This window comes from Epinephelus fuscoguttatus, linkage group LG15 (assembly GCF_011397635.1).
Source record: "Epinephelus fuscoguttatus linkage group LG15, E.fuscoguttatus.final_Chr_v1".
NCBI lineage: Eukaryota > Metazoa > Chordata > Actinopteri > Perciformes > Serranidae > Epinephelus > Epinephelus fuscoguttatus.
This window is the reverse complement of record NC_064766.1, coordinates 2,515,254-2,539,766: the sequence shown is the minus strand read 5'-3', so window position 1 is coordinate 2,539,766 and position 24,513 is coordinate 2,515,254. Positions and strand designations below refer to the sequence as shown.

Genomic DNA, 24,513 nt, shown 5'->3' with positions numbered 1-24,513 from the left:
TTGTTAATATCACACATTTAATGTGATTAATGTGATTATATAGAATTATTTTCTTTACTGTTTAACAAACATGCTCAGCCAAACAGTAGATTTGTCATTTTATGATAAAAGCCATAATGTGATGTCATGATGAAGTTCATTTACAATTTGTATTAAGTAAAACAATGTAGGAATATTTACTCCTTATATGTTTAATGTTATTGCATTATATATTTGAAGAAAAAGTATATCAGTATGATTTTTTTTACCACTTCTGAGGTGTTTTCATTGTAAATATGATAAATCAATCAATCAATCAATCAATTTTATTTATAAAGCCCAATATCACAAATCACAATTTGCCTCACAGGGCTTTACAGCATACGACATCCCTCTGTCCTTAAGACCCTCACAGCGGATAAGGAAAAACTCCCCAAAAAAAACCCTTTAACGGGGGAAAAAAAACGGTAGAAACCTCAGGAAGAGCAACTGAGGAGGGATCCCTCTTCCAGGACGGACAGACGTGCAATAGATGTCGTACAGAACAGATCAACATGATAAATTAACAGTAATCCATATGACACAGAGAGAGAGAGAGAGAGAGAGAGAGAGAGATATGCAGGTAATGACAGTAGCTTACAACAACATTAATGAAAGTAATAATATTATAGTTATAGTTCTGGTTACTGCGGTACAATATGTTGAAAGTATGTATTAATACCTGGCAGTATACATGTGTGACAATAATCATATGTGTATAATAACAGAAGAAGTATGACTAATGACTAATGATGGCAGCAGCAGCAGGAGGCATATAAGCTATATAGAAAATTAAAAACAATTGACTTGTTGGTATACCAACATATTATGTGCATGATTCCTAATTTTTATTTCTTTCTGTTTCTGTGTTTTACAATAACAGATGGACCCTAAAAAATTTTATGGTTCAAGGCCACGCACTTTCCTGGCCCTTGTGCCAGAAAATCCTCAAGACTGATGCTGATCTGAGCGACGAAGATGACAAAGTAGAGGATCCAGACTATCTGCCCCCACAATCAGGTGCAGAAGTGGTCAGGGATCATTCCTTTGAATCCTTGGATGAGGAGGAGATGCCCTCAACAAGCACATCACTCATTCCTGCCTACAATGAGCATATGGGAGGTATTGATCTTTCTGACATGCTGGTCCACCTTTACAAGACCCCTGCCAAGTCCCACCGATGGTACTTCCCCCTGTTCGGCTACGCCAATTCCTGGCTAGTCTGCAAGAGAGACTGTGGACTACTGAATGAGAAACCAATGCCTCTGAAAAGGTTCCGCCTGGCAGTGGCCCACTGTTTTAAGCATGCCAAAAAGCCAGCATCCAGAGTTGGCCAACCCTCCTCTGCCTCTAAACCACCAGGCCGACCATCCTCTGCCTCTCCACCACCAGGCCGACCATCCTCCACCTCTCCACCACCACAGATGTCCATTCAGAAGAAGCGCCTCCCCCTAAGACCCCCACGACCACAACCAGATGTGCGCTATGACAACTACAGACGCTGGCCGTGTCACACTGACAACCGGGGGCGGTGCAGCCTCTGTCCAAAGGGTGTGTCAAGATGGAAATGTGTCAAGATGGAAATGTGTGAAGTGCAACGTTTTCCTGTGCTTGATGGCAAAGCAGGAATGCTTCATAACATACCATCAAAAATAAATTGGACAAGTTTCCCATTTGAGAGGAAAAAAGAAATCAAGGCCCTGAAATGTTTCGACTTTGTTCTATGCAAGAAAATAAGTTGATATTTTACACAGCACAGCTGAGAAGTTGAACATGGTCCCATGGGTCATTCTTTGTTTGTTAATTTGAGAGGGGGAAATAAATAAAGTGCTGTTTATTGAAAGTACTAGAATTGTTTTGTTATTTTACACAGCACAGTTGAGAAGTGTATGTACTGCGCTATATTGTTAATAATATTGACTTGTTTTATAGTTATTTGACTTTTTCTACTTTATTTTTGTATTTGTAGGTATTAAATTATCATATTATTGTTATTATACATTTATAATAATGTATTAGGTACTTTTACCATTAAGCGACCTCTCAACCATTTGGTAGAGGTCTGTAATTAAAAAACTGTGGGGTCTGTAAAAATAATAATAATTGATTCTTGTTATTAGTGCCCCAATAACATAAAAAATGCAAAGAAATAATTTTTCCATAGCTTTTTTCTTGGTGAGGACCTTAAAGGGTTAAAGATGGCAGACCTCGAATGACTTCCGGTTCAAGTCAGGAGTTAGGAGTTAGCAGTATACAATTAAGAGACTTGGGATGCAGCCCAGGTATTTGTGCAGCAGAGGTGAGTGGCAATCAGCGGTGATACAGTTCAGGTGGTGCAGGAGGAGATGCAGCACAGAAGTAGGTCAGCCACGCCCAGCCAGTAAAAGACAGGGAAGACAAAACAAACCAAAACAAGCAGGGAGGGTGTTACGCCCCGGTCTAGGGGTGTGGGTGCGTAACATAAGGACACACAGGAACATGAGTATACATGTAACAAGTGAGCAATTTATTGCTACACACACTATACAGTATCGCACACAAAATGGAGCAAAAGACGTCAGGGTGAGCCCAGGCCAAAACAACAAACAAAACCTGTCTACCGACCGGCGAAATAACTTATTCCTAACAAAACCAAAGAAACAAAAATACAATACTAGGCCTAACTCCCTAGGCTAACGAAAAACATGAGAAAACAGGTATAACAAAAATAGCAGCTCACCCCTACGCTCTGTGCAAACAATAATATGTGACAGTGACTATTTACAATATACACAAATGACTCAGTTGGCCCTATGGTGCTGGTCTGAACAAAAGAAATAATTATTTAGCAAGGCAAGCCAAATAATCACACGATAGTTGCACAACAAAGTACTCATAAATCACAAAAACCAGAGAAACGATACGATGTGCTGCTGCCATGTAGGAGAGTGGTCTCGCGGCTTCCGTGTGGCCAGCATTATGAAGGCCGAGCCCCTTGCTCCACCAATCTGGCAGCGGTGACATCACGCTCGTTATCCAGTAGCTGTTGACACTGAAGGCCGAGCCCCTTGCTCCACCAATCCAGCCGTAGCGACGTCATGATCGTTCAGCAAATCACCTGCACACCTGTTCACAAAGCATACGATCTCTGGACAGAAAGAGATGTCTAACTCTCCAAGAAACATACTGATCAAATGCATATACACAGACACATACACATACACATAATAAATACACAGGTCATAAAGCACATACACATAATGAATACACAGGCGGCCGGGGGATGTAACAGAGGGGAACAGAGAGAACACACACACCCCGCATCCCAACATGGACTGCGTTTCCCAGCTGAGATATTAGTCACCTACAGGCATCTGTTTGCAGAGTGTTTCAGCTCAAAAGAGACGAACCCATGTCTCTACTCGAAATGGTTCAAAAACAGCTTTCAATTCACTTTGGTTATGCCTTGGAGAAGCGTTTTAAAGATTTGTTTTTATCAAATGTCACTCATGGCAGCAAAACTTGTGGTCCTTCGGTTAATGTAGCGAGCGATCGCACTAATGTTAGCTATCAGGGAAGGTTAGCCACATAGCGTAATTAAGCTACCACAGCTTAAGCTTCATGGGGCGCAGTCAGCTTTCTTACCGATAATCACTAACTAAGTTATGGGTAACTTATATTACCTTTCCGAACAGTCACTGAAAGTCCTTTCAGTGAATCACAAAACCTTAGCTGGCACCCAAGTCACACTTGCAAACATTAGCTTGCTAGGTCGGTTAGCTAACAGTAGCTTCCTCAAGAACACAGGAACAAAGTTCAAGTTTTAAATACGTAACTTACCATTAATGGTGTGGATGGTACTGGCGGTAGAGCACCTCCCAGCTAACACATAACGTTCCGGTAACATTCCCAGAATGTTCCCTACAAGTTTTCTACTGAATGTTCCCTAAAGAACATTTTAAGAATGTTGTATAAATGTTTGTGTTTAATGTAACATTCACAAAACGTTCTAATAACCAGATGAAATAACGTATTTTTGAAAGTAACCTTTAGAATGTTCCCCTAAGGTTCCCATTTAGTTGCATTTTGGGTAACCTTCCCACAACGTTCCAAGAAAGTTCTACAAATAATGTAACATTCCTAAAACGTTATAATAACCAGATGATTATAATGTTTTTGGAGAGTAATTTTATAACGTTCCCCTGAGGTTCCTATTTGGTTGAATTCTGGATAACCCTCCCACAACATTCTGGGAATGTTGCACAAATGTTTTTGTTTAACACAACATTCCCATAACGTTCTAATAACCACATGACAGAACGTTTTTTTGGAGTGATTTTTAGAATGTTCCCCTAAGGTTCTTGTTCGGTTGCATTTTGGGTAACCTTCCCACAACATTCTAAGAAAGTTCTACAAATATTTGGTTTTTAATGTAACATTCTTAAAACGTTCTACTAACCAGATGCTTGTAACGTTTTTTTGGAGTAATTTATAGAATGTTCCCTTAAGGTTCCCGTTTGGTTGCATTTTGGGTAACCTTCCCACAACGTTCTAAGAAAGTTCTACAAATAATGTAACATTCCTATAATGTTCTAATAACCAGATGCTTGTAACGTTTTTTTGGAGTAATTTTTAGAATGTTACCCTAAGGTTCCTGTTTGGTTACATTTTGGGTAACCTTCCCACAACGTTCTAAAAAAGTTCTACAAATATTTGGTTTTTGATGTAACATTCATAAAACATTCTAATAACCAGATGCTTGTAACGTTTTTTGAGAGTGATTTTATAATGTTCCCCTGAGGTTCCCATTTGGTTGAATTCTGGATAGTTCTAAAAACGTTGCACAAATGATTTGTGTGTGTGAATTTTATAATGTTTTCCTGAGATCCCCATTGATTGATTGATTGATTGATTCGTATTTATTGACTCTGTCAGGAGAAATTCATCATGGGCATCCAAGAGAGGTCAGGTATACACAGAATAACTCCAAATGACATAAACTGCAGGGTCACCCAAAAACTAATCATATTTACAATTGCCTCCAACTGAACACCACAAAGATAAAGGAAATGATAGTGGATTTCCAAAAGTCCAAGCTCCTGGACCAGCCAGTGAATATCCGTGGGGTGGACATTGAGGTAATGCTAACCTACAAATATCTGGGAGTTCACCTGGACAACAAGTTGTACTTGTCCCCTAACATAGATACACTCTACAGAAAGGGACAGAGCAGCTCTTTTTCTTGTGGAGGCTCAGATCCAGACATCTGCAAAAATATGCTGCAGATGTTTTTACCAATCTGTAGTGGCAAGTGTACTGTTCTATGCTGCCGTCTGCTAGGAAGGCAACATAAAACAGAAAGATGAACGACAGCTTGACAGACTGGTGAAAAGAGCTGGCTTTGTGATAGGAATCTGATTATACTCATTGGAGGCTGTGGTGAAGCAATGCACGCACAATGGAAGTTAGAAACCATCTCCATAGTGCTGGTGGAATGGAAGGGATGAGGCAGAGATCGACTGATCCAGCTACATTGCAGAACTGAGATTCTGGAAATGTTTCATATAAACTGCCATCAGAATACATAGTTTGTTGTGTTGAGCTACAAAGCAATTTAATCTCCCTTCGAGGATCAATAAATTCTATTCTATTCTATTAATTCCTCTGCCCCTCCACCTCACACACACATCATCATTGCTGGCTATGTAGCAGTTTGATTGAAAAAGGAATAAAAGAGAATTGTTACCTATTCAGTATACAGTTACAGGCAACATGTAACTTCTACTCAATGCATCAGCTGTAATGAACGAGGGAGGATGGGGGCAGCACGACAATATTTTTGCCAGCCCTCTGGTCATGTTTTGTGTTTTAGCTTCAATGGACAGGTTGCCATGTAATGGATAATGCACAGCGAGGTGGTCATTCTTGAGGATAAAAATCCTGACAGGATGATCAGTATCCTGATACAAATCCCCCTTGAAGAGGTTTTCTGCAATAATAATCAACTCACTGTATTATCCTGCTTATTACATTTTTCATATGATTTTATTGAGTTAAAAATAAGTTTATTACTGCTCTGAATGAAAATAATTGCATTTGTTCGTATGGACACAGAACTGTTTGCAATGATCTGTTAAATGGCAACAGTCTGCTATCAAGACTTTTTAAAAGATATTTTCTTTATCATAACATTCCCAAAATGTTGACATAATGATTATTGGGGGTCATGTGGACAATACCAACTGCTTGTTCGCCACTGAATTCCTTTCACTAGCTTACTGGACTGCTTCAATATCACACAGCATGTTAAAGGGTGCACCCACACCAAAGGCCACACACTGGACCTTGTGAACTCCATTGGCACAATCCCTTCCCATCTTCAGTGCTTGGACCTTGCTCTGTCTGACCACCATGCAATCCTCTTCACTGTTCTTGTCTCCCTGCCCTGGCAGCTCACAAAATGGACCATCACATACAGGAACATCAAGACAGTGAGTACACCAGCCCTAACCAATTTCATAACAACCCACCTGGCCTCTGCCCATTCCAACACCCTTTTTGATGGGCTGGCTGCTCACTGCCACTCCGCCTTATCCTGCTTGACTCTCTTGCCCCCCTCAAAATCAGGACTGTCTTCTATACCCATCTTGCCCCCTGGTTCACCACTGAACTCCACCCCTTGAAGGCCACTGGCGCTAACTGGAGAGGTTCTTTAAAAAATCTGGCCTCACTGTCAACCTTGAGGCCTATGGATGTGAGGTCCTATAAAGAAGCTCTCTCCCAGGCCAAAACACACCACTACTCCACTCACATTTGCAACCAGCAAAACCAACCCAGAATGCTGTTTTCCACTATCAACCGGCTACTTCGCCCCCTAATAATAATAATTGTTGTTGTTGATATTATTATATTATTAATTTCTATACTGTTCCCCTTGATGTTCAATTCAAGTTATAATAATAATAATAATAATAATAATAATAATAATTGTTGTAGTTATTAATATATTATTAATTTCTATACTGTTCCCCTTGATGTTCCTGTTTGGTTGAAATTTGGGTAACTAGTATTGTTCATGTGTAAACTAGCTAAGCTGTGTAAGCTAGCCTAAGCCACGGGGAATTACTTCCCTGTCTCCTTGTTTTGGCTTCTGTCAGGACACGTGAAGCTAAAGCTAGTGTAACAGACTGTTTTGTATTTGCTATTTATGTTTGAGAATGAGGAGCGGTGTCCAGGGGCGGACTGGCCACCGGGAGTACCGTGAGTTTTCCCGGTGGGCCGGTGGGTCAGCGGGCCGGCCCGGTACGGAGTGGTTACATTCACATTTTTCTACTGTCTATGAGCGAGAGGAGTGACTAATTAATGCAAGTGACAAGCATTAATTCTCAGTCCGAACACGGCCAAAAAAAAAATAAAAAAGAAGACGCTCGAGGCCCAGCCCGGCCTGTCCGTCGAGTTGGGCCGTCCATGCTCACTTATTAGGAGCCCAAAAGAACAGCCAGGCAGCCCACCCTGCTGAAAAAAGTCAGAGAAACCATTAGGCATATTCTATTGGTTTCTAATGGTTCCTACTGGTTTTGTAATGGTTTCTAATGGCTACTTATGTTTTCCTAATGGTTCAGTTTGTTTTTCTAATGGGATTCTATTATCTCCTACACAAATACACAGGACTTTAACTGGTCCCTACTAATGATTCCTACGGGAGTCTAATGGTTCCTACAGGAGTCTAATGGTTCCTATAGGTGTTTCTATACCAGTCTAATAGTCACTATACAGTGGTCACTACAGGGTGTAGTGGTCTCTAATGGTTCCTAATGTGATGGAGGAACACAGATGTTATAGCCTTCTTTGGCAATCACATCTGTGTGATTTCTAGTGGGTCCTTGTGTAGGGTATATAGTATGTTTGTAGATTGCAGTGTTCAGTGATTTCATTAAATACATCCCAGCCAACACGTCCAAGTGGGGCCCACATGGGATTTACTTGGGTTACATGGGCTTTAACTGGGCATGGGCTCAAAGTGGGCCGAAAATGAAAAAACGGCGTTTTTCTGTAGGAGAACAGAGTGGAGACTAGCAGACTCACAAGCTGTTGCTGTTGAGTCACATTATTAAGATTCTCGCCTGAACATTTTTTCAGGCGAGAAAGAAACCATGTAGATTCCCCATATGCGGTTAGCTTATACAAATAACGCCTGTTTGTAAATCTGCTGCGACGTTTTCGGACATGTGAAAAGCCGTGACCGGCCTTCGGGTTGACAAGTGACCGGTTAATGGATGCGCGTTGTCATGGCAACGGCAGAAACAACTGCGCTGGCTGTCCAACATGGCGGAGTCTGAAGCGTAAATAACATCATAAACTTACCCATCTCCAAATAAACATTCCATAAACATCATCATTTCATTTCCTATATTGTTTCCCCCGTCTTCTGTCTATATCTAAAAACCCAAGTTAATAACAAACTGACACCATTGTGGCTTAGATCATTTAATTAATTACTGAGAAGTGAATAGCCTATGTGCACGGAACATTTCTAATGCTATTTATTTATTCTTAACACAACATCAGTGTTGTTTTGAGCACACTGTTCATTGATCATCAGTGTCATAAAGCAACTGCATTGGGAACACTTAACACTCGCTCCTAAATATACTAATCTTGTGCCGCTATGACTTTTAATGATAAAATAGCAAAGACCGCTTTGAGTAGCTTGATCTTCATTTCTGATCCATCACCTGATAAGTTCACCTTGACAAAGTGCCTCGAATTAGACAGTAACGAGCCTCACTCTTATGCTCTTTCTGGATGTCACTTACAGAGAGTTTGAAAAACAAAATTACCTCACCAAAGACATAACAAGGAAAGATGCGGAAAAAACAGTGCCAAAATGGCTGATTGGTGCCAGGGACAGGGGATGCAACCGTGCCATTAGAGCACATGGAGGAGAGCAAAACCGGTAAGTCACAAAAATGCAAGATATAAATGACAGACACAGTGCTCAGTGCTTTTTCTACACTCTTTAATTTTATAGTGTTTGCTGTGTTCATGATCATGATGTGAATTTTGGCATCAAAACAAATACAGCACTTAAAGGTTTAAAAATATAAAAATTAAGGAATATTTTTTATTTATAGCTAGGAATCATGTTTGCTGTAAGAATGATCACCCAGTGTTTCCCACAGGATTTTTGGAGACTATGGCGGGGGGTCCGAACCTTCTAGGGGGGTCCGGGGTTTGCTTTGTTTTTGTATTTTGTATTTGATTTAAAGGCATCAATCTGGTGAATTCTGAGAGCCAAGTTATGATGGCAGAATATGCCAGCTGTGTTTACAAAGTTTGAATGAACGAGACAGACGCAAAGTAAACGGAGGCTGCGCATTGACCCTTTTGCCCATGTCTGCAGGGACGCATGATGGAGTCAAACGGATCATGTACATAATTAACCACAAAACAAGCAAATACTTCATCTTAATGACATATAATACTCATTATGCTTCAACTGAATCCTCTAAGCAAATGACCATGTTGAATTGAAATTAGTTTATCACGTTAAATGTCCGAAATTGTATGAAATTGCTCCAATGCCTTAAACCAATCTGTGCATAATCACACAGCCTGGTATGGTAGTTGAATGCCTCTGGGACAGACCCATTTATGGCAACCCACTGGATCCGTCGCGTGCGCGAGCTGGCCGAGGTGCGGGTGCTAGAGCTAATCGCAGCCATTCAAGTCAATATAAGCTGCTCCACCAGAAGCGCCGCAGCCCTCCAAGCCGCAGCCTAGAAGCGGCTTGGCGCTCCACTCCGCTAAAAATATGGGCCGGGTCTATTTTTGACGGCGCTCCAGCCAGTGCACTACAGAGTGTTGTTCATTTACCAGAGGCATTTTATATCTGGCCGATTTTTGGAGACTATGGCGGGGGAAATTAAACTATGGCGGGCCGCCATAGTCTCATCAATGTATGGGAAACACTGGATCACCCCAACCCCTTCTTGTGCCGCTTTGATTTTTAATGATAAAATAGCAAAGACCGCTTTGAGTAGCTTGGTCTTCATTTCTGATCCATCACCTAATAAGTTCACCTTGACAAAGTGCCTCGAATTAGACAATAACGAGCCTCACTCTTATGCTCTTTCTGGATGTCACTTACAGAGAGTTTGAAAAAAAAAAATTCCCTCACCAAAGACAGAGCCTCTCATTCACCAATTCACAAAAACACACTCACACAGCAATGGCGGGAGCTGCCATGCAAGGTGCTAACCTGCGTTACCATCTGGGCCACAGTCACCCCAAACTGATGTGTTGTGGGCTGCAGTGCACCTTTGCTACCTTTGCTTTGGTTCGTAATTTGATTTGATTTTATTTGGATCTCTTTTAGCCATTGGCTAATCTTCCAAGAGTCCACATCAAGATTAAAAACAATTAAACATACAGTAATCATAACACTTAAACATATAATCATATACATATATAGATTCACTCACTCACGCGCGCACACACACACACACACACACACACACACACACTCACTCAGCCAAAATACATTAGCACAATTTGAGTACCATATATGTCTACATATATACACACATTCATTCAAACAAATGCATGTATGAAATCAAATATTCATGTGAATGAGATATTCATTCACAGAAATACCACTACTATGCAAACCTACTTGCAATATAATATTGTGATAATAACAACATGTAAAATACAAATACAAATCCTACAGTCAACAATCCAACTGCCAAACCGCTCCTGAGTAATTATTGTAATGAATTCCATAATTTAATGGTTCTGAAAATGAAAGTCCGCCTTCCCATTTCAGTTTTTATTTTTGGTAATACATAATGATTTTTATCTCTTATTCTAACGTTGACTTGATGTTTTTCACGCACTAATAACAACTTGTCCTTGATACTCACTGGCTTGCTAAACTTTTGAATCTTTGAAATTAGTGCAATAGAATGTTGTCTCACATGCTCTACTACCAGACTGTCCTCCACTGAAAAACGACCAAGCAGGTCGTTTGTGCAGGCAGCTTTTCACGACCTATACGGGCGTTTTGAATTAACGCGACCTCTAGCGGTGTAGTAAGTAATAACAACCTGGCGTGCCAGGGGTGGCTCGTCATCACATGACCTTTGACCTCGCTAACCAATCAAAATGCAATAAACAAAGCGAGGGGGGCGTAACCCATTCAGTTGGCGAAATATCATTGACCTGGTAAGTTTACCAGCAGGTTTTGTATATTTAATTTTATTCATTTATGTTTTTAATTGATCATGTTGATTGTCTGCAATTCATGAATAGTTTGCCTAACGTTACGCTAGTTTGTTTTGGCTTTTTAGTCACAAATCGGCCGAGTAATGCATTGACAGCATTTGATTTTACATGTCAGCTAGCGTTAGCCGCGAACGTTAGCGTTAGCTTGCCTGCCTGCTAATTAGTTAGTTGACGGTTTTTCTAAAGCTCTTGCAGGACCCCTGCATCTGACCCTTAAAGCAGAGACTGTTGTCTGTATTGTCCACGCTGGTAGCCATAAGGAAAAAGTGTCGAGGCTGAGACATGACAGAAATTAACTTAATAATATGATAAATACTTTTCTCAGACCTTGTGTTATGTTGTAATTTCTGTCATATTGCCTCTAAAATAGCCTTTCCAGTATGTATCCTACATTTCGGGAACCCTTTGAGTCATATTTTTAATAGGGAACAGGTAATCGTTAACTAAGTTTAAAAACAACTTTTAAAGTTGACCTAAATTATCAAGCCGTCACTCATAGTGATGAATTAAGGAATGAAGGAATGAATGAAGATGCTAAATAAACATTGCAGACGCTACATTAGTTAGCTAGACTTGATCCCTGTTCTTAATCAGACAAAGATTTTAGCCATATTAAACATGCAGGATCCACATAAGTGATTTCAGACAGGTAGAAAAAGTCAGGGTCAGTCCTGTTATTTTAATTGGATCATTCTTTACCCTGCTTAATAAATGTTAATTTCTGTGGCTGTAAGTAAAGAATGTAGTTGCACAACTAATGTCAGCTTGTCTTGTTACAGGTCTTTGTCCATCCCAACACCTCTTCATTCTTCGGATCTTTTAAAATCAATCAAACCAAAGGCACTTTTCAGTGCCATTTTCCTGATTCTTTCTCTTGTATACTCTTATTTGTCTGGCTTTTGCTTCTTCCCACGCTTTGTTTGTCAAGCCTCTCGTCTTCTGTCCTTTTTTCTTTGCTCCTCCTCTTCTGTCCTTTTGTCTTTGCATTTACTTTTATCCTTTTCTTCTCGTATTTTATTTTCTCAAATTAATATGTCTGAGGCTCACAAAGAATTTATGGAGTGGCTGGAGATAGGGAAATCCCAGGCAGATGAGTTGGAAGCTAAAAAGGTTACATTTTCTTACATTATCTCTCTATTATGACATTTTCATATAATTATTAGGAAACACTTTTGCATAGCCCTGAAAAGGATTTGTATGCCCCAGTATGGGCAAATTCATCCTCTTAGTTCTCTATTTTCAGCCTCCACAGAAGAGGAAGCAGAAGGGGACAGTAGGCTCCAATGTTTCCTGGAGGAAGAGGGATATGGAGGGGCAGATGTTTCCCAAGCATGTCAGGAAAAGTCGATTACGGTTATAATGTTTCACAAGTTTTAATTCTATTGACAGATAGTAATGTTTTCTACATAATTATATTTTATGTCTGCAGTGAAAGCCTCTAGCACAAAGGAGTTGCAAGAGTTGGAGCAGTGGCAGCCAGATGAAATTCTGCAGGAAGTCCCAAGTCTTGGTAATTATATTGAATTATGGAAGCTTTAATGAGGCAGACCTTTTCCTTTTACATTTAAAAAGCTCAAATATAGGCAAATAACTATATTATTTAGTGGTCTTGTTGATGGTGCAAATGCAGATGCATTAAAATACAATGGTGTCATTGTCTGTTACAATTGTTTTTTTTTTGTTTGTGTTTATAATATTTTAGATCAACATCTCCAGAAATTGAAGACACTTCTTAGTACTGTCATTGCCCCAGCATCGGCAGAAGTGGAGGAGGCCTCCACCATTTCAGCGTGGACCAGGAGGCAGGTTCTGTCGGGACAGAAATTTAGGGCTGCACTTCCAGACCTGGTCAATTCCACCCTGGCTGCAGAAATGGTGACCAGGAACATATGTGACCACTGCAGCAGCAGGGATGCAGTGATCAGATGCCTGGACTGTGTTCCCTGTGGAACTTCATTCGTTTGTGGAACGTGTGATGAAGTGGTGCACAAGAGGCAGGTGTTCCACAACAGGGAAGCCACGTTCGAGGGTTTTTACAAACCCATTGCACCCACCACCATAGTGGTGCTGGATGAGCATGGCCAGTATCAACTTGGTGAACAAGGTGTGTTCAAAAAAATTCAATAGATGTGTCCTCATCATGTTACCATAATGTGCACTACATTTTCAATTTCATTGTAAGCCGCATGTGTAGTTTGCTGTAACTGTATTTTTTTTGTTTTGTTTTGGGTTTTTTTTGTAACTGTGTCTTCAGTGTTTACACAAGTGAATAACTCATAATGCTTTATAATATTTTTTAACTGCAGTGTGCCTTCTGCCAATCCCACCCCCAAAACAAATTTGCTCCTGCGGTCCAAGCACAAACGTGACCATCACCCCAGGAAAGCAGACTGTTGTGGTGACCATCAATGGTATGTTGTTGTTGGTAATTTTTTGTATGACACCATAAAGTGACACATTAGATCAAGAGATAAATGGCTTACTGCTATACAATTTTTCTGTAGTGAACAAATATTTGTCAAATAGTAAAATTATTTCTGTTTTTCAGGAACATACAACCTGTGCCTGCCTGCTGCTTCCTGTCGCGTTTGTTCAGGCAAATGGACCCCAGGCACAAATGACTTGCTGAGATACAGATACTGGCCTGCAACCTCCAGCTGCCAAATGATGTTTACATTTGATGTGTTGACATCATTTCAGCAGATGAAGCTGGCCAGTCCAGCGCTATCCCAGCAAGCATTCCTGAAAATGCTGGAGCACAGATCCCTTTCAACAGGACGGGTAAGAACTGTCTTTTCATTAGCAAGACTTTTGAATTTCAAATTTCAAAATCTTGAAATTGTTAACCAATATAATGACATCTTTGTTGTCAGATTGGTGGCATTTGCGACACGTTCCACCGGGCATGTCGAGAATTCTCTTTCTGTCAATTTAAAAAAGATGATCTGTGCCAGGGGGAACCATTCAAGTGCCCAGCATGCACGCCAGACATGCTGGCTATTTCAGTAGATGGTAACCGCAAGCATTACCGCTACAACAAGTCAAAAGGGCCAGTTTACTGATTTTCTCATTTTTGTTACAGATATATTAACTATGCTGAATGTCATCCTTGTTACATTTAATCACACGCTGTTTAGTGTATACTGCAAAACACATGGAAAGACATAGAAAACATACAGGGAGGTCCCATATCCCCCTTAAACATACAATATATATCAAGTATTTCTAAGGAGTATTTTCAAGTTAATGCTGATGTTTTTATATCACCTACATAAGCAGACAAGACTATTAGGAAAACAATGGCTGCTCTTAGTCTTTATTTTGAGTGAAATGTTGACAGCTTTTACTTTCTCAACATAATTAATATTATTGGGAAGCCAAATCTGTCAGCTGTCAGCTTACATGGAAACAAGGTGTATACACACCACTAAGGCAAAGTTTGCTGTGCTTCACCATCCTCATACTAAAGCTACTAATTTTACAAGGAGACATTTTGTAATTGCTATCCATCCTGCAAACATCCTGCAAAAATATTGTCAGTTGAAATTGTCAAAGTTACCTTTTCTTTATCAGGTTGTCAAATGTGTTATAGGCCAGACATTACTACAGTTGCATTGACATAGTCCATTTCATAAAATTTTAAGTTATTACACAAAATAATGTAAAATAACAGCAGTACTGTACCTATGACATAATGGCTGTTACTCTTGACACAGCATCCTTAAAAGAAGTAATGCAGAAAGACTTAAATGTGTAGCTCATGTATTAATAATTGATAGCATATGCAAACTGTTCAATTGAAATTTAGCGAACAAAATAATGTTTGTGTGAATATGTTGTCTTCTCATTCAACAGGACAGATGAACCATCTCTTTTGAGGGGCTGTTCATGGCAGAAGACACCAGAGTCTCTGCTTTTGTTGACCAACTCAAAAGCCACATGGTGAGTGAAGGGATTTAGTCAACCTGCTAATCTTCATGATTTTTTTTCTTAACCAAGGGCAACATGTAATTTATTGTATCTACTTTCAGAGGTCTGGTCATGATGGCTGTGGCCCAGCCACATTCACTGCGGGGAGAGAGGCTTCAACGAAGTCAAGGGCCAAGGTGGATGAGGAGGGTCTTGAAATAGCTATGTGCAGACACGGCATCTTGTTGCAAGGCTTGAGTCACTACCGTGGTGAAATCTATGCCTATCCAATGTACCTGCAGAAGGAGCTGGCTCAAGCTGCAAATGTAACATTCTTTTGTATGGACATTGCTTGCAGGTATGACGTCGTTGCTGTATTTTTCACAGATGTTGTAGGCTGCATTAAATCATTATTTTTATTCAATAGTGGGGGTGCAACACTACAACTGGATATTAAATCATCTGTTTTAGGTATTTTAAATGTTATATGTAGGGCTGTCAATGTTAACGCATGCAATTAATCCAGAGACTTTAATGTGTTAATTATTTTTTAACGCAAGTTAATCACATGAGCAGAGATATACAGACTTGTCATCCAACTTTTCCTGACAGTGATAGACTGACAGTAGACAGACTGACAGCATCAGACAGACAGAAAGCTGTGGTCCAGTCAGTCTTCAGCAGCCTTCAGTCTGTTCACTAACTTCTATCTCCAGTAGAGTCACGTTACCTTCACTGTCTGTTGGATGACACAGCTCCGTCACCTCTGGCTGCTGCTGCAGCTGCAGGACAGGTCATCTGCTCAGAGCAGCCTCCTGAAGTGACCTCAACCATTGTAGCAAGTTCCATTAGTTAACAATAGTAAGCAGATGATGAAATCCTTGTTAAAATCCACAGGATATCAGTTAATTGGCTAACTAAACGATGTGCCATGACGTTATACATATGTTCCAAGTCAGTTCAGAGAAATGACTTTTAGGCGATGGTAAACAAAAAAGTCATCATGGTGTGTTCAAATGCAAATTCTAGAAACAGAAAATGCAGGTACACAAAAATAATGTAGGCTAGCTGTGTATGTGCCCATTAATAATGAAATTAAAGCGAATACTTAAAGTAATGCAAAAGTGTTTTTTCTAATAGTAATAATGACTTTTACATGCAGTAATTGATAAAGTAATTCAATATGTTTTTAGTGAAGTAACTAGTACTTAGCATGAATTTGCTGTGTTTTAAAAATGAGATTAATCATGATTAATCACAGCCTAAAACTGTGATTAATGAGATTAAATGTTTTAATTGATTGACAGCACTAGTTGTATGTGATCCCTTTTACACTAAATCTCCAGCAGATATTCAGGCACCATCAACCTTTATTTGATGTCTAAAACTAAGCAATTTACCTATTACAGGTATTGGCCATATTTACACCGGATGGCAGAGAAGGTCCCCGAGCTCGAGCAATTAACAGAGATGAAGCCTCTTCTCTCAGTGATGCATGCTAAAGCTCACACTGGCAAATGTGAGGTACAGTGTGCCAGTTCAATATTTCTATGTTCAAGATGTATGTTTTGAACATAAGCACATGATTTTCTTTTTTTTTTTAGCATTCTCTTTGGTTCCTCAAATATGGATATAACAGGAAAAAGTATTCCACATTCCTGAAAACACTGAGTACATTATATGCAACTATATTTTATATGTGTAAATAATATTGTATGTGGTTAAACTTGGTAAATAAAGTGTTACAAAGGTAACAAAAACATCAGCCTCGCAAGACCCACAAAGTATGTAGAATATACCTTTAGATACTGTTTATCTATGATTCAATAATATTTGGTGAAAAAAGGTTAAAGGTTTAACTAAAATCAGCTGTAATAGACTTGCTTTGTGGAAACTAGCTTTATTCTGTTGCTGTACATTTCAGAGTTTACTTGATTTACTAACAATAACAAAATGAATTATGGATGCATGTTATAGAAAATATTATTTAAATGTGAAATGTGTTCATCTTATTGTTTATGTTGTGGAGCAGGTTAAGTGGGGTGGCAGAAGCCAAGAAGGTGCTGGAAATACCATTGGCGAGGAGGTGGAACAAGTTAATAGTTTCCTCTCAAGGGCTGCTCTGACCACAAAGTACATGACCAAGTCAGGTTGGTACAGAAACCTCTGCCTGCTTTGGAATGGTACCAAAATGTCAAATTGTTTTAAATGTGCATCTATCCATTTTTTCCAGGCAGAGCAGATATGATCACAGTGCTTGCCATGGAATGGAACAACAGGAAAGTGGAGGGTCTTGACAAGACATTGGCAAAGAGATATGCCAAAGTAAGTCTACACTGTAAACATTTATAACATTGGTTGGTTCTTGTGGTTTAGAATACCAGCACTAGACACATGTTGGTTAATGAAAAGTAGTGAGAAAACTTTAGAAAATCCAAAAGATTCCAAAGATAAATGTCATTGCTTTGTTAGACAGTAAATTTCTTACTTTGTTTCTTTTTTTCACTAAATACACTCTCTATCTCTTAGCATTTTCCTTTGGCGTTAATGTTGTGTTTATAACTCAATAGGTCGTGTTCTCTCGTGGTCTTGAAGAAAGAACGCTCATTGCCATATCATGTCTCAGTGGTAAGAGGAAAAGTATATAAGCAGGAAAACAGGCTTTGATGCAACAGCAGTGCTCTCAATTGAATGTTTGTCTGTTCATTCTTGCATTAAACCAGTTTCTATAACATCCCCCCAAAACATACACACACCTTATTTGCAACTGCCATCAGCACCAGGGCCTCTAAGTAAGGACAGTGGCATGGGAATATAATGACTATTCTGTTTCGATCAGGCAGAGGCAGATGTGCTTTTTTTGTTCAGTAATACGACTTCAATATTTGTGAGAAACCTCCTTTTAGGTGTCATTACACTATACAATTGGTGTTTTCTTCAGACTGACTCTTAAAGGCAAGTAAGCTGAGACTGACAGTTTGAATTTATTGTTTGGTTCTTATTATTTTTGTTGATACTGTCAAGTACATTAGCCACCTTTAATGGCAGTAGGGTGGGCAGGAAAAGCACTCATGTCAATTCAGAAATGTTTTATCACTAAAATTTTGTCCCATAGCTTCTTACAAATATATAGCTATACAGACTTTCCAATTTTAACGTGTTATGAGATTACACCTTTCGGCTTAATTATGGATATTTGTTCTTCATTGTAAATAGACTACACAGAGAGCAGAAATGGAGGCAGCCAGTCTCGAGACTCTGAAGCAGGAGCTCAGTATTTCCCAAGAGGACATGGAGCAGTGGGTTTGAGACGTTGAGCAATGGGCAGCTACTGGTATGTTATATCATTCTCTTTGAGAAAATCTTTTACTTCTTTTATATATAATATCCTATACATTTTACAGTGTGACTATGTTAACACTGATCTTGTTTGCAGCTGTTGTATCCAAATCGAAAGATTGGGTAGTCTTGGCTCACTTACAGGTGGACCCTAGAGCAGTTCATCTGGGGCGGCACTTAACCCTGGATATAGTGACGTCTGCAAAATAGTGTGAGGAACTTGATTTGCATGCATGCATTTGCATGACTCCTGGCAAGAAAATGGTTAAATCCTTTTTTAAAGAAAAGGTAACAGTTACCTTACAGATAGCAAATGGAAGCTGGGCGATGAGCAGCCAATGACAGTTTGATCTTAACAGACTGTATGTGTTAAGTTGGACTACATGATGCAGGATGTCAGTCCCTAATCGATCAACTAGTTACCTGACAGTTTGGCATACTGAAAAGCACCCATGATCTTACACAAATTATACTTCACTGAGTCCTCTCTAGTCATGTGGCAAGAAAATTGTTCTCTCTCAACCATCATGGATCTCCCAGACCCTTAAATGCACATCGATTAGCAAAGACAGTGGATGCTGCTCGAGATAACTGTACCCAAAAAAAATACTGATGTATCATCTGTGGACATTCTTTTTACTAGACAGCAACACCCAAACAATCACACATTTTAATTTAATGATCAGCCAGTCTGGCAGGGGAATAAATGGATGGGTTGTGCTGTAATACATGACAGAAGTAACTGTGGAACAGGAATGATGGCATCAATGTTCATATTTATCCATAACATACCACTTTTGCCATTTAATTTTCTCTTTAAGCTAAAAGTCTTCTCATTCTTTACCATTTATCGTCATTCTCAGTCCTTTTTTTAATGTAAGAGCTGGCACAGCTTCCCTCTGGATATGTGATGAGCTGTGTGAGAAGAAGTATAGATGAGATACACTATAGATGCCATCACCATGTGTCTGTGTGATAAATCCAACCAGGATAGATCATACAGTATAATTTCAAAGTGATGTGGAATCACACACAGCAGGGAGTTTTTTTTTTTGTTTGTTTGTTTTTTTTTTGTTCTTTTCCCCCAATGGACATACATACACATTGTGCCACAGTTTTGTGGTGCATTAATGCATGCAATCCATTGAAAAGCATGCAGTGTTTATTCCATCATGAGTCAAAACAACTAATATACAACAATTTATGGTACACTTAATGGTACACTTTGTGTGTTTTTGTTTTTCTAGAGAGACACGGAGATCATAGCAGCCTGGAAGAACTCCAGAGAGAAATCGATGAGATCATCTATTCACTCCGAAGAAAAAAGCATGATCTCTATCGACAAAATGGTATTTGATATTATGTCACATAACTACTTTTTTTAATTTATTTTTTTAATTTTTATTGTCTTTCCTAAAAAAATAACTTTTTCACCTCATAGACAGCAACCAGACAAGGCAACGCAAACGGAGGAGACTGAGTGAACTCAGGAGGAAACTGAGAGAGCGGATAATGCACTACAACAGTGTTGCTGCCCACGGGGAGAAAATTGCATTGGAAGAAGTATGCAGTCTCTCCGAGGATGCAATTCTGCCTTGGGAAGCACAAGGTGATGGTAAGCAAAGTGCTGTATGCTTTAGAAATTCTGAATTTTTGGATTCTTAACATATATCATCAGTATATATCATTGAATCATCATTTTAATAACTTGCTGTGAACAGAGGTTTGCCATGCAGTGCAAAAGATAGACACGACATTGTAATTTGTATGATCTTGTCATAGGAAGTCTTAACTATAATGTCAAATATACAGTATGTTACTATAACATACACTTGCTTAACCATTGACCTTCACTACGTTTTCATGGGAGCAGCACTGGCAGGATATGATACTCAATGAAATACCTTCCTGATCTGTTATTTTTAGTTATTATTATTTGTTATTACTTATTTGTACTCTCACTGATTATTTGAAATTATTATTGCCACATGTCACATGCCTGTGACATGTGGCACACTAAGCTGAACAGTTAGAATAGATACAAGCAACCTTCATTTTGTCAACAAGTGCTTGTTGAACATATGTTAGCAGTTATTGTTAATACTGTTAACTTGCAAAGCTTTTATTGCATTTGCTGTAACCAGCTTTTAGTTACTATCAAAGTAATACATCTTTGTGGGGCATTTCATACATCATCTGACTCTACTTCTTTACAAAAATCAAGGAAACTACGGAATATGGGGAAAAAATACTAATTTGAGACTAATACAGATACAGCCATAATCAAACACAAGCTCATCAGTTTGGCTGATATTGATTTCACGTGTTGATGTGATGAAGCTCTTTAACAGTCCTGTGTTCTGTTAAAAACACAATTTATCATGTGTTTCCATTTGTTCCATCTCTCTGCCTCTCTCTGTACTACACTAGCCACATGCATGTTTTCACTCTCCACATTCATAAAGTTATTCTTTTGCCTTTTTCTATTTTGCTTGCCAAACAGCTCCATCCTTAGTTTTCTTCTCCTGATAAAACCAACATCTCTTCTCCACACATGTCCAAACCATCTGAGTCATCCCACTCTCACTTTTGGACATCAGGAACTTTTTCAAAGCTCTTTAGAACTGTTGGAACCGTCCTGCTCCAGAGTAGGTACTCGTCCAACACAAGAGGAACTTTGAGTGACCAAAGTGCACAGTGATTGGTCAGTTCTTACGTCTGCGCCCCCAAAAAGAGAGGCTTAATTATTTTATATATGCACTAGGCTCGCCACAATAGTCAGTGCTCCCAGTGTTAGATGGTAGTGGGGCAAACAATGATTACATAACTTGCTTACTCCATCCACTGTCATTTCACTTCTCTAAAAAATCAGTGCTGTCAGATGGTGGACGCTACAGTCACCAGCCTACTGTAGACATCTAATGTAAACCTACTTTGAGCAGCAGCAGCGTCAAGACTGATCAACCATCTTGTAATCCTTTCCTTTAAGTCTTGAAGATACCCTTCTTTTAGCCAGTCACAGGACATAGAGCATCAAGCTTGGTGAGACACCCAGTGAACAACACTGTGCTAGACATGTAGTTGAATGTTTCAGTGTTTTAATTTTGCCACATCTCATTCTTTTTTTCAAAAGTGGTGAGTCTTCGCTTGAAGAGGCGAGTGTTTGACCAAGTCATGCTGGTCAGGCGTATGGAAGAGGAGAAAATAATCATCGTCAAGGAAATGACCCAACACTGCCAATATCTGAGAAAGGCATTGGACAACATGGACAGCCTCCTTCGTCAGACTAAAGAGGACATTCAGAACCACAGTATGTATCCCTGAACACTTTTTTGTTAAAGAAATGAGCAATTCCTTTTGACAACAGCCAAATATCCAGTAAAGTGATGCCATTAAGCATGACAATGTACGTGTTCTGTAGTGATTGCATTTATTTCTCAAATCCAGAAACATGTTTTGCACCAACATTTACATCCTCTAGAGTTAGACAATTTAACTCTTTTACATGAAACAACTAAAATTGGCATGAAAAGCTGCCTATTTGACAGTCTAATCTTTATTCATTCTTTACTGTAGCATCACTGGGAGAGCTGTCAGAGGAGGGACACCATGGCCTGTACTGCTGTCTTTTACACAAGAGGCACATTTTGCAGCAAAAACTGAGCACAGTCACCTGCACCTATGCCCATGTTGACACACACTCCTCTGTCATCTTTGAGGAAGACGTGGAGGATTGTGAAGAGGAAAGTGAGCAGGAGGACAGTACTCCTGAGGTTTCAGATGACGAGTTATAGAGACTGCACTGTAGTAGTACAAGACTTTACATTACAAGGGAACTGAGGAAATGCACAAGCAGGTGATGATGGAGTGTTGTAGTACATACCTGTAAAATTTAAGCAGCAGCATTTTGAGTGTTGAAAATGAAGAGATAACATATTTTTGTAGGTCAACCCAGATGTGTTAGTGGTAGACCTTGCTTCAGGCAGTTAAATGAAAACCAATTTAAAAAAGAAAACCTCTAATCTATATCCCATTGTCTGAGGCACATGGTGCAAGTGCATGTAGGGTGTGATGAGTGTGTTTTGGGTGTAACATAAATTAAACTAGAGTGTCATCTCTCATTCCCTTTAAGAGCCAGGTGCATGAGGGGTGGGCATATTGCTTTTGCCATATGCTATCAAACATATTGCCTGTGAATTAGCCGCACTTGTCTTGAGGACAAGCGTGGTCTGTGTCTGTTGAACCCTCTGCCCCGTGCCCCCACTGTGTCCCACTCAGCCATCCAATCAACAACTGTGTTTGACTGCATGTATTGGCATGCACCAACATTTAAATGAGGAGGACAAATGTGTGTAAAGTGATGTGTAGCTGGATCAGGCTTGACAGGTTATAAAAAATGATCATTACGTTTAGCACCCAATGTGATTGAATGGTTGTGGATTTAAACCATCTTTGATGAGGAAAATACTGATGTCATCACCTGCCACAATCTTACAGCAGTTTTTTGTATTTTTTTGTTTTTCTTTAGGATTCTTGAAATTACAAAATTTAGTGCAGTAAACGCTCCCAGTTGACACAGAGAAAGTTTTGAGAGTGTCTAACCCCCTGTTGCTCATCAGCACTCATTCAGTGTAGACATCATAGACTGCGACCATCCCAATTGTAAGATAGAAGTTTGTATTGTCGAAACGAGTCATAAAAGTTGGATTTATGAAGTCCAAACTACTTTTGAGCAGATCCTTGTCCATTATGCAGCTTACAAATTGTGAAGGTTTTAGCCCTGAGGGCACATAACATACAAAATACACTTAACGTGAAGTGTAAAGTATTTACAGATATGTTTCTGAAATGCTTGCCATTTTACATTTCCACACCACTACACCTGAAAGACAGATATACAATATTCCAATGTTTATAGTGTATTTGCAATGTCTGAAGCGTGATATCAATGACTAATCTTGACATTAAAAAGATTTCCAACTCAGGAGTGCTGTGTCATGTGTATTATTGTATTATTGTAATGCTGTCACTGATATAATACTGATATTTAATTACAATTGATTCATTAATTATTATTTCACTTCATTAAGGTATTCCACCAGGTTTATGGGGTTTTCAGCAAATGTATTTGTTTTGTCTTTTGTAAGGGAGGGTGGGGGTTAATTCAACAAGGTAAACATGATTTTTATTTTTGTATTGAGATAGACAAGACAGACGTTCAGGAATAAGAGAAAGGTGGGGACTCGTTCCGTACATTCTATGGGTTGTCTGCCGTGGATAGGCTGCGTTCCATTTCATGCACGCGCCTTTTTGCAGTAACGTGAAATCAAACTCATGTAAGCACACGATGTATAAAGGTAAATGTACAACAATCAAAACAATTATTATACATGCTTGTAATGCATCTTTCGGCTGCAATTATTATTGGATTTATTGGGCAGAAACATCTTTTTGCGACCCTACTTTGATAACCAGACGTATGTCTGGGATTTGCATAAAATAAAGCCGCATGATACAGCTTCAAAAGTATCAGAAATTTACCAACTTTATTGACTTAAATTCATACTGATCGCGTTAATTAAGTCAAATCAACATTTCGGCTATACTATATTTTAGAAATATCGCACAGATAAGTCTCTATGACACTATTTATCAGCCTAGTCTGGAAACCGGAAACAGACAGTGCCGCCATTTTTTGTCATGCATCGTAAGAAAACTATTAAAAAACACAAGCAATTCAGCCTCATTTCTCTTTTGGTTGGCATAGTTTATACGTATTCAATGTAATGGAAAATTCGGCTTTAGTAGATTTTTTATTTATTCATTGGATTATCCAAACGTAACCCTATTTTGCAACCCTGATTGCCAACAGGAAGAACTCCATATGCGGCCCTGCTTATAACTACTGCCGATCCAAAAATCTCTTAAAAACACGAACATCTTCACTATTTTTTTTCATGCCTTATCTAACTTCAGTATAGT

General features: G+C 39.3%; 1 protein-coding gene across 1 annotated transcript; it reads left to right on the top strand.

The window, feature by feature from the left end:
- The first annotated feature begins 11,954 nt into the window (after positions 1–11,954).
- LOC125901917 (uncharacterized) lies at positions 11,955–14,345 on the top strand. The gene is made up of 5 exons (XM_049597936.1): positions 11,955–12,793; positions 12,986–13,387; positions 13,590–13,694; positions 13,832–14,064; positions 14,157–14,345. The coding sequence occupies exons 1-5, from the start codon at positions 12,703–12,705 to the stop codon at positions 14,343–14,345; spliced, it is 1,020 nt and encodes a 339-aa protein (XP_049453893.1). The 5' UTR covers positions 11,955–12,702.
- Positions 14,346–24,513: the final 10,168 nt, after the last annotated feature.